Genomic DNA, 11,280 nt, shown 5'->3' on the forward strand with positions numbered 1-11,280 from the left:
GTGGCTTCTCCCGTTGTGGAGCACAGGCTCCGGATGCGCAGGCTCAGCGGCCATGGCCCACGGGCCCAGCCGCTCCGCGGCATGTGGGATCCTCCTGGACCGGGGCACGAACCCGTGTCCCCTGCATTGGCAGGCGGACCCCCAACCACTGCGCCACCAGGGAAGCCCGATCATATGGTTTTTATTCTTCAATTTGTTAATATGGTGTATCACATTGATTGACTTGTGTATATTAAAGAATCCTTGCATCCCTAGGATCAATCCCACTTGATCATGGTGTATGATCCTTTTAATGTTTTGTTGGATTCTGTTTGCTAGTATTTTGTTGAGGATTTTTGCATCTATATTCATCAGTGATATTGGTCTGTAATTTTCTTTTTTTTGTAGTATCTTTGTCTGGTATTGGTATCAAGGTGATGGTGGCCTCATAGAATGAGTTTGGGAGTGTTCCTTCCTCTGCAGTTTTTTGGAAGAGTTTGAGAAGGATGGGTATTAGCTCTTCTCTAAATGTTTGATAGAATTCACCTGTGAAGCCATCTAGTCCTGGACTTTTGTTTGTTGGAAGATTTTTAATCAGTTTCAATTTCATTACTTGTGATTGGTCTGTTCATATTTTCTATTTCTTCCTGGTCCAGTCCTGGAAGGTTACACCTTTCTAAGAATTTGTCCAGTTCTTCCAGGTTGTCCATTTTATTGGCAAAGAGTTGCTTGTAGTAGTCTCTTATGATGCTTTGTATTTCTGCAGTGTCCACTGTAACTTCTTTTTCATTTCTAATTTTATTGATTTGAGTCCTCTCCCTCTTTTTCTTGATGAGTCTTGCTAATGGTTTATCAATTTTGTTTATCTTCTCAAAGAACCAGCTTTTAGTTTTATTGATCTTTGCTATTGTTTTCTTTGTTTCTATTTCATTTATTTCTGCTCTGATCTTTATGATTTCTTTCCTTCTGCTAACTTTGGGTTTTGTTTGTTCTTCTTTCTCTAGTTCCTTTAGGTGTAAGGTTAGATTGTTTATTTGAGATTTTTCTTGTTTCTTGAGGTGAGCTTATATTGCTGTAAACTTCCCTCTTAGAACTGATTTTGCTGCATCCCATAGGTTTTGGATCGTTGTGTTTTTGTTGTCATTTGTCTCTAGGTATTTTTTTATTTCCTCTTTGAATTCTTCAGTGATCTCCTGTTTATTTAGTAACATATTGTTTAACCTCCATGTGTTTGTGTTTTTTATGTTTTTTTCCCTGTAATTTATTTCTAATTTCATAGTGTTGTGGTCAGAAAAGATGCTTGATATGATTTCACATTGTCATTTGTTTCTAGCTTTTTTTTGATTTCCTCTTTGATTTCTTCAGTGATCTCTTGGTATTTAATAGTATATTGTTTAGCCTCCATGTGTTTTTATTTTTCACATATTTTTTCTGTAATTGATATGTAGTCTCGTAGCGCTGTGGTCAGGAAAGATTCTTGATACGATTTCAATTTTCTTAAATTTACCAAGGCTTGATTTGTGACCCAAGGTATGATCTATGCTGGAGAATGTTCCATGAGCACTTGAGAAGAAAGTGTATTCTGTTATTTTTGGATAGAATGTCCTATAGATAGCAATTAAGTCCATCTTCTTTAATGTGTCATTTAAAGTTTGTGTTTCCTTATTTATTTTCATTTTGGATGATCTGTCCATTGGTGAAAGTGGGGTGTTAAAGTCCCTTACTATTATTGTGTTACTGTTGATTTCCCCTTTTATGGCTGTCAGCACTTGCCTTATGTATTGAGGTGCTCCTATGTTGGATGCATATATGTTTATAATGGTAAGAAAGTGTATTCTGTTATTTTTGGATAGAATGTCCTATAGATAGCAATTAAGTCCATCTTCTTTAATGTGTCATTTAAAGTTTGTGCTTCCTTATTTATTTTCATTTTGGATGATCTGTCCATTGGTGAAAGTGGGGTGTTAAAGTCCCCTACTGCTGTTGTGTTACTGTGGATTTCCCCCTTTATGGCTGTTAGCATTTGCCTTATGTATTGAGATGCTCCTATGTTGGGTGCATAAATATTTTCTTGTCTTGTGTTTCCCACTTAGAGAAGTTCCTTTAGCATTTGTTGTAGAGCTGGTTTGGTGGTGCTGAATTCTCTTAGCTTTTGCTTGTCTGTAAAGCTTTTGATTTCTCTGTCAAATGTGAATGAGATGCTTGCCGGGTAGAGTAATCTTGGTCGTAGGTTCTTCCTTTTCATCACTTTAAATATATTGTGCCACTCCCTTCTGGCTTGTAGAGTTACTGCTGAGAAATCAGCTGTTAACCTTATGGGAGTTCCCTTGTATGTTATTTGTCATTTTTCCCTTGTTGCTTTTAATACTTTTTCTTTGTCTTTAATTTTTGTCAGTTTGATCACTATGTGTCTCAGCGTGTTTCTCCTGCCTGTGACTCTCTGCACTTCCTAGGTTTGGGTGGCTACTTCCTTTCCCATGTTAGGGAAGTTTTCTACTATAATCTCTTCAAGTATTTTCTGGGGTTCTTTCTCTCTCTCTTCTCCTTCTGGGACCCCTACAATGTGAATATTGGTGCATTTAATGTTGTCCCAGAGGTCTCTTAGGCTGTCTTCATTTCTTTTCATTCTTTTTTCTTTATTCTGTTCTGCAGCAGTGAATTCCACCATTCTGTCTTCCAGGTCACTTATCCGTTCTACTGCCTCAGTTATCTGCTATTGATTCCTTCTAGTGTATTTTTTCATTTCAGTTATTTTATTGTTTATCTGTTGGTTTGTTCTTTAATTCTTCTAGGTCTTTGTTAAACATTTCTTGCATCTTTCGATCTTTGCCTCCATTCTTTTTCCGAGGTCCTGGATCATCTTCACTATCATTATTCTGAATTCCTTTTCTGGAAGGTTGCCTATCTCCACTTCATTTAGTTGTTTTTCTGGGGTTTTATCTTGTTCCTTCATCTGGTACATAGTCCTCTGCCTTTTCATTTTGTCTGTCTTTCTGTGAATGTGGTTTTCATTCCACAGGCTGCAGGATTATAGTTCTTGCTTCTGCTGTCTCTGAAGGTATACTGTTAATCTTCTAATATGTGGGTATTTTCCAGGTATCTTTCTGTTATGGATTACTAGTTTAATTTCATTATGGTCTGGGAACATACTTTGCATAATTTCTATTCTTTAAAATTTGTCCAGATGTGTTTTATGGCCCCAAATATGGTCTCTCTTGGTAAATATTCCATGTGAGCTTCAGAAGAATGCAAATTCTGTTGTTGGATGAACCACATGAATTGACATGGATGTCAGTTAGATTCACTTGGTTGATAGTGCTTTTCAGTTTATACGCTCACTGATTTTCTGCCTATTGGATCTATCAGTTACTGATAGAGTGGTGTTGAAGTCTCTAACTATAATAGTGGATATATCTAAATAGAACAGTGGATTCATCTGTTTCTCCATGTAGTTCTATCAGTTTTTGTCTCATGTATTTTGACTCTTTGTTCATACACACTAAGGATTGTTATGTCTTTTTGAAGAATCGACCCCATTATCGTTATGTAATGCCCCTCTTTATCACTGTGTAAAGGATGGTATTATTTCTTTAAATATTCAACAAAATTCACCAGTGAAGCCATCTGACTATTTCATGGGAAGATTTAAAATAATTTAAGATTACTATTTCAATTTCTTGTTGTAGGTCTATTCATATTTCTATTTCTTCTTGAGTCAGTTTTGATAATTTGTCTTTTGAGAAATTTATCCATTTTATCTAAGTTGTCTAACTTGTTGGCATGAAGTTGTTTATATTACCTCTCTAAAAGTTTTTAAATTGCTGTACCCTTTTCATACCTGATTTTGGGAATCCATGTCTTCTCTCTTAATTTCTTGGTCAGCCTACCTAAAGGGTTATCAAGTTTGTTGATCTTTTTTAAAAAAATATTTATTTATTTTTAGCTGAGTTGGGTCTTAGTTGCAGCACACGGGATCTTTTGTTGTGGTGCATGGGATCCAGAGTGCGTGGGCTCTGTAGTTGTGGCGCACAGGCTCCAGAGTGCATGGGCTCTGTAGTTTCGGCATGCGGGCTCTCTAGTTATGGCTCACGTGCTCAGTAGCTGCGGTGCACAGGCTTAGTTGCCCTGAGGCGTGTGGGATGTTAGTCCCCCGACCAGGGATCAAACCCGCATCCCCTGCATTGGAAGGTGGATTCTTAACCACTGGACCACCAGGGAAGTCCCTGTTGATCTTTTCAAAGAACTAATTTGTGGTTTCATCAATCTACTGCTTTTCTGTTTTTTACTTCATTGATATCTGCTCTAATCTTTATCCTTTCCTTCCTCCTGCTTGCTTTGGATTTATTTTGCTCTTCATTATCTAGTTTCTTAAAGTGGAATTTTAGATTATTAATTTGGGACCTTCTTTCTTCTTTTCTGATATAGGTGTTTATAGCTATAAATTTCACTCAGAGCACTACTTTAGCTGCATTCCATACATTTTGATATTTTGTATTTCATTTTCATTCATTTACAAATATTTGTAAAATTTCTCTTGTGGTGGATTTCTTCTTTGACCCTGAGTTTTTAGAGTGTATTATTTAATTTCCAAATATTTTGGGGTTTCCTGGATTTTTTTTTTCTACTGGATATCTTAATTCCATGTGTCAGAGAACATATTTGGTATGGTTTCAATCTTTTTAAATTTACTGAGACTTCTTTTATGGCCCAGAATATATGGTTTATTCAGTTGGAAGCATTTTTTAAACTAATTTTTATTTTTTTATTAAATATTTTTATTGCAGTATAATTCACTCTTTTAAAGCATAAAATTCACTGCTTTTTATTGTGTTCACAAGACTGTGTAACCATCACCATTATCTAATTCTAGAACATTTTCATCACTCCCCAAAGAAATCCATATCCATTAGTAGTTACTCCCTTTTCCCCTTTCCCCAAGCTCTAGGCAACTACTAATCTACTTTCTGTCTCTATGGATTTGCCTATTTGGGACATTTCCTATAAATGGAACATACGTGGCCTTTTGTGTCTGGTTTCTTGCACTCAGCATAATGTTTTCAAGGTTCATCCACACTGCAGCATATACTTCATTCCTTTTCAGGCTGAATAGTATTCCACTGTGTGTATATGTCACATTCTGTTTATCCAGTAATCAGCTGATAGGCATTTATATTGTTTCTAGTTTTTGGTTATTATCAATACTGTTGCTACGAGCATTTGTATACAAGTTTTTGTGTGGTATACATTTTTAAGAAGTATATAATCTTTAGGTTATGAGCTAAATACCTGTACTCAGGAAACTGGAGGCTGGAGTGTGTGCATGTGTGTGTGGGGGGGTCTTGTGTTTACATGTCTGTCTTTCTGTGTGTGGGGCCTGGATGTTTATAAACAGCCTCTGCATTTAAGAAGAGGCCAGAAGGGCTGAGTCAACTCTTAATATCTTAGCTCTACTACACATGCTTCAACCCTCCCTGGCTACGTGCCTCACCTTCTATTCTGAACCACAGAATAAGTGAGCCCAGCAGGGTGGGAAATGAGCCGTGACATTCATGCCCAAAGAAGCCAGTGCACATACATACAATGTATATTTCTGTTATGCTTTTGGGATGAAAGGAAAAGTGATATGCATCATTTTATGACTCAATAAAAGTGGCAGGAAAAACCCCGCTCTTAGGCTGGGGAAATAATTGTCCATCAGTGGAAGTGATGATACCCAAATATTACTTTGGTTAGAAAAATAATCCCACATGAACTCCCACTTTTCTCTCCTTTGGGTCCTAAAACTTTCATCACTACACTGCAGTGCATTTATGCAGAAGAGTATGTGGTGAGCCAGAGGGCTGTTCATCACTGTCCTCTGGTTTTCTTCCTAGTGGCCAATCCAGTTTTGGTCTTCCTCTGCGACTGTGATTTCCACTGCCTATCACTTGACCTGGGATGGTTGTGAGGATTCTTCCTTCCCCATCTTCATTCTAAAAATGAATCTGAACACTCTTTGTTACCTAATAATGCAGAGCTAGGCTATGCAACTTTGTTATCTCATTCTGGATAAAGGTAGCAAGATGAGTTGGAAATAAATATAGGAAAGCAAAGGGTAAAAAATGTTCTCCAGGAATAAGGGAAATCTGATACAGAGGAAGAGACAGAAATATAGTACTCGACTAAAAGCTGGCCAACTCTGGCCCGATAACACTGCATGTGACATATTCAGGTATACTTTTATAAGACAAGAGATTCTGTACCTGCTTGTTGAAATATCCTCAAAAGGGTAGAGGATCTCTCCATTGTTACAGATTTCACAGATGAACCCCTTCTGGCTACAAAGACTGCAGCTGTACACATGTGAGGCAGCAAATTTAATGACCTTGCCCAAGAATGGAGCCAGCTTTCCCTCTATCACCTGCAGAAAGAGAAATGGAACAGGGAAGAAGCAAGTTCGTTGAGAAGTCTTGCAGATGCAAGAGGAATTCCTTTCCTTTACACAACAGGAAAACCTCTAATTATAATTTCTCAGCAACTCTGAGAAAGAAAAGACATAGTATTTTCACTCCAAAAGAACTCTCTGGCTTAAACCACTGGAGGTTGGAAAATGAAGATGTTGAAATTTTTTTCATATTCCTCTTTTTTTTTGTAGTGTGTTGTAGAGGATCGAGGACCAGCAAATGGGGAACCCTACTTTCATAGACTAACTTGGCAGTTATCGTGCGGTATAAGAGCAGTGTGGTCGATTTCCCAAAATAGACTGAAAACATAAAGAGTAAGTACTAATGTAGTATTTTATGTTGTACATTCAATAATATCTGTTTTCTGATGAGTTAATAGAATAGTTTTTTCACCATCTCCCCTAAGAACATGTAACAAATGTGGAAAATAGGTTTCTCTTGCTGCTGATAATTATAATAATACACAGAAGCTGCAATTTGGCAGTCTGAGTGCTATATTTAGCCTGAAGATTTTTTAAAAAATCTCTTAGTGTTTTAAAAAAATAAGCCAATTTAATAATTGGAAGGTTTCACATAAAATTCCAGATTTTTGGCTTCTTTCTTTTGGAAAATCATTAGATCTGGAAAAACTAGGCCTGGATTCCAACATGATGATGATCCCGGCTGTGAGTAGAGGCTGCTTGCTCCTGCTGAGGCACGTGCTCTTCAACTGACACTTGTCCCCATGAGGCCCCAGTGTCTTGAGTCTGCCTGCCTCCCACAGTCCCCTCACCTGCTGGCCTGCAAACATCCGTGAGTTTGGAGCCAATGGTCCATCAGAGCCCTCCTCACTTAACTAATACTGCACAGGCTTCAAAGACTTTGACAGTTCATACACTAACAAGATAAAATTTGCCTTTATTTCTTTCTCACTGATGCACATGCATATACATGCTGATTTTGATATAAGAAAAAAACGAAGATTAAATTTAATTTGGAAAGAGCTGGAAATGGATACTTTCAAGTGAATCATAGTTAAAATGATAATTTTACATAAAAATAACATCTGAGAGCAGTAAATCATATTTAAAGAGATATTAGAAGGCCAAGGTGAACAAATAGTAATAGCTGATAATACAAAAATAAAAGACTACAAGTAATGTAATAATGTATTTTGCAATTTCTTTACACTAACAATGAAATATGTGAAAGAGAATGTAAACAAACAATCCCTTTTAAAGTCACATCAAAAATAAAATAAAATAAAATAAAATACTTAGGAATAAACCCCACCTAGGAGGTGAAAGACTTACATACTGAGAACTACAAAACCTTAATAAAGGACACTGAAGATGATTCAAAGAAATGGAAAGCTATCCCATGCTCTTGGATTGGAAGAATTAATATTGTTAAAATGACAATACTACCCAAAGGATTTGGGTACTACAAAGCTATAGTATTCAAAACAGCATGGTATTGGCACAAAAACATGGATGGATCAATGGAACAGAATAGAGAGCCCAGAAGTAAACCCACACACCTATGGTCAATTAATCTTCAACAAAGGAGGCAAAAATATACAATGGGGAAAAGACAGTCTCTTCAGCAAGTGGTGCTGGGAAAGTTGGACAGCCACATGCAAATCAACAAAATTAGAACACACCCTCACACCATACGCAAAAATAAACTCAAAATGACTTAAAGACTTAAATATAAAACATGACACCATAAAACTCCTAGAAGAGAACACAGGCAAAAGCATTCTCTGACATAAATCATACCAATGTTTTCTTAGGTCAGTCTCCCAAGGCAACAGAAATAAAAGCAAAAATAAACAAGTGGTACCTAATCAAACTTATAAGCTTTTGCACAGCAAACGAAACCATAAACAAAACGAAAAGACAACCTACCGACTGGGAGAAAATATTTGCAAATGATGCGACCAACAAGGGCTTAATTTCCAAAATATACAAACAGCTCATACAACTCAAGGAAAAAAAAAAAAAATCAAAAAATGGGCAGAATATCTAAACAGACATTTCTCCAAAGAAGACATACAGATGGCCAATAGGCACATGAAAAGATGCTCATCATTGCTAATTATTAGAGAAATGCAAGTCAAAACTACATTGAGGTACCACGTTACACCAGTCAGAACGGCCATCACTAAGAAGTCTACAAATAACAAATACTGGAGGGGGTGTGGAGAAAAATATCCTGTGATAAACCATAATGAAAAAGAATATGAAAAAGAATATATATATGTAAAACTGAATTAACACAACATTGTAAATCAACTATACTTCAATAAAATGTAAAAAAATTAATAATGTATTTTGCAAAAAATCAAGCTATACATAATACTGGAGATAAAAACTAAAGTAGTTTATGAACATCACTATCGAATAATCTCATGATGTTTTAAAAATGAATATAATGGTTAAATCTAGGGAAGGGAACAAGTAGCAAAAGCACGTCTTTCACCTTGTATATGGTTGTTTTGGCATTTTTAAAAGCAATGTATATTATTTTTGTATTGATGCAGAAATGGAACAGAAGAATCAGGTTTACTGCTTTATAAGAGTGTTGTTTTTTTTTCTTAATAAAGGGGGTAGAAATTATGCTGGCTTTTTTTCTGTTTTTTGAGTCAAGCAAGCACATTTTCCACCATTTTAAAATTTATTCTCCTCCCCATTACCTTTAAGAAGCCATAGATACGACCTCCTTTTATTTATGTTTTCTCAAGGACCATTAACTCCAATCAACCCCAGGAAAGTGTGCTCCTAATACCAACACATGATATAAACTTTCTAAGAAATAACCACTATCAAATCATATACCCAATGGGGTTATTTATAAATTGCGGTAACAATACTTTAGCTGAGTTTTGTTTTACTTATTTTACTCTTTTCTAAACAACCAAAGTTAATGACACATTTAAAGACAGGCACTAACAAACTATAGTCCACTTAGGGGAAAACATCAGGATATAGAACTCACCTGGTCTGGAAACCAGATGAGTAAAGGTTGTTTTAAGGAACTGAGGATGAGAAGAGAACACCTTAAGGAAGACATGAGAGTTATCATGTAGGATCTAAAAGAGAAGATTGGGGCATCTTGTACATAAAGCTTTTTCTTTATCTAGAAGATTTTCTTGGTACAAAGTGTAAGGGGTATGAACATTCTGAAGCCTTTTGAAATATTTTACCAAATTTACAGTGCCAGTAATTTATATTTATTTCTATCTGGATATTTTAATAAGATTTTAAAAATTAATTTGGGAATTGATATCTTTACAACATTTAGTCTTCCTATCTCCTTTTTTTTTTTTTTTTTTCGGTACGCGGGCCTCTCACTGCTGTGGCCTCTCCCGTTGCGGAGCACAGGCTCCGGACGCGCAGGCTCAGCGGCCATGGCTCACGGGCCCAGCCGCTCCGCGGCACGTGGGATCTTCCCGGACCGGGGCACAAACCCGCGTCCCCTGCATCGGCAGGCGGACTCTCAACCACTGCACCACCAGGGAAGCCCCCTATGTCCATTTTATTAAATCTTCATTATTAATAATACAAATTTGTTTTTTTCCTTTGTATAAGCCACTGAGTTTTGTTTTTGAATTTTATTTTACTTTTTATACAGCAGGTTCTTATTAATTATCCATTTTATACACATTAGTGTATACATGTCAATCCCAATCTCCCAATTCATCCCAAAACCACCACCCCCACCACCCCTCTTGGTGTCCATATGTTTGTTCTCTACATCTGTGTCTCTATTTCTGCCCTGCAAACCGGTTCATCTGTACCATTTTTCTAGATTCCACATATATGTGTTAATACACGATATTTGTTTTGCTCTTTCTAACTTAACTTCACTCTGTATGACAGTCTCTAGGTCCATCCACATCTCTACAAATGACCCAATTTCGTTCCTTTTTATGGCTGAGTAATATTCCATTGTATACATGTACCACATCTTCTTTATCCATTCATCTGTCGATGGGCATTTAGGTTGCTTCCATGTCCTGGCTATTGTAAATAGTGCTGCAATGAACATTGGGGTGCATATCTCTTTTTGAATTATGATTTTCTCTGGGCATATGCCCAGTAGTGGGATTGCTGGGTCATATGGTAATTCTATTTTTAGTTGTTTAAGGAAGCTCCGTACTGTTCTCCATAGTGTAAGCCACTCACAGTTGTTATTTAGGTTATTTTAAGGTTAAACTTTTGTATAATATTTTCTCTTATCAGCTATTGCTGGTGTATTAGAATATACTGACATTTGTGTCCATCTTATATACGACGATATTACTAAATGTGCATGAATGCCTGTCATTTTTAGGTGATTCTTTTGGGTTTTCTGAAGGTAATAATCTGGTCCCTTCCTTTCATGTTTCATGTCTTATTGCATCATGCAGCACTCCTAAAACAATATTAATAATGGTGTTAGTGGACAGTCTTGTTATTTCAATGAAATCAAACTATATAGAGTCTACAGTGAATAATTCATTTTCTCCATCAAACACACATATCTTGTCATGCACCACATTCTATTGATTCCCTGTCTCTTTTTACTTATTTATTTATTTATTTATCTGTAAAAATTTATTTATTTATTTTTGGCTGGGTTGGGTCTTCATTGCTGCACGTGGGCTTTCTCTAGTTGTGGCAAGCAGGGGCTACTCTTCATTGCGGTGTGCAGGTGTCTTATTGTGGTGGCTTCTCTTGTTGCAGAGCACAGGCTCTAGGTGTGTGGGCTTCAGTAGTTGTGGCTCGTGGGCTCTAGAGTGCAGGCTCAGTAGTTGTGGCGCACGGGCTTAGCTGCTCCGCAGCATGTGGGATCTTCCCGGACCAGGGCTCTAACCCGTGTCCCCTGCATTGGC

At 36.9% G+C, this 11,280-nt stretch overlaps 1 protein-coding gene across 4 annotated transcripts in view; it reads right to left on the minus strand.

Annotated features, from left to right (window-relative positions):
• Positions 1-11,280, minus strand: part of PLEKHM3 (pleckstrin homology domain containing M3) — a 199,452-nt gene that overhangs the window by 31,422 nt on the left and 156,750 nt on the right. For 3 of the 4 annotated variants that reach the window (XM_007110648.4, XM_028481372.2, XM_055089768.1), the window contains exon 7: positions 6,222-6,379. The exons of the other annotated variant lie outside the window; for it this stretch is intronic. In XM_007110648.4, coding sequence (XP_007110710.2) covers positions 6,222-6,379 — 158 coding nt within the window. The remainder of the gene's footprint in view (positions 1-6,221; positions 6,380-11,280) is intronic. 4 annotated transcript variants of the gene reach the window in all.

This window comes from Physeter macrocephalus, chromosome 2 (assembly GCF_002837175.3).
Source record: "Physeter macrocephalus isolate SW-GA chromosome 2, ASM283717v5, whole genome shotgun sequence".
In the NCBI taxonomy this organism is placed as follows: domain Eukaryota; kingdom Metazoa; phylum Chordata; class Mammalia; order Artiodactyla; family Physeteridae; genus Physeter; species Physeter macrocephalus.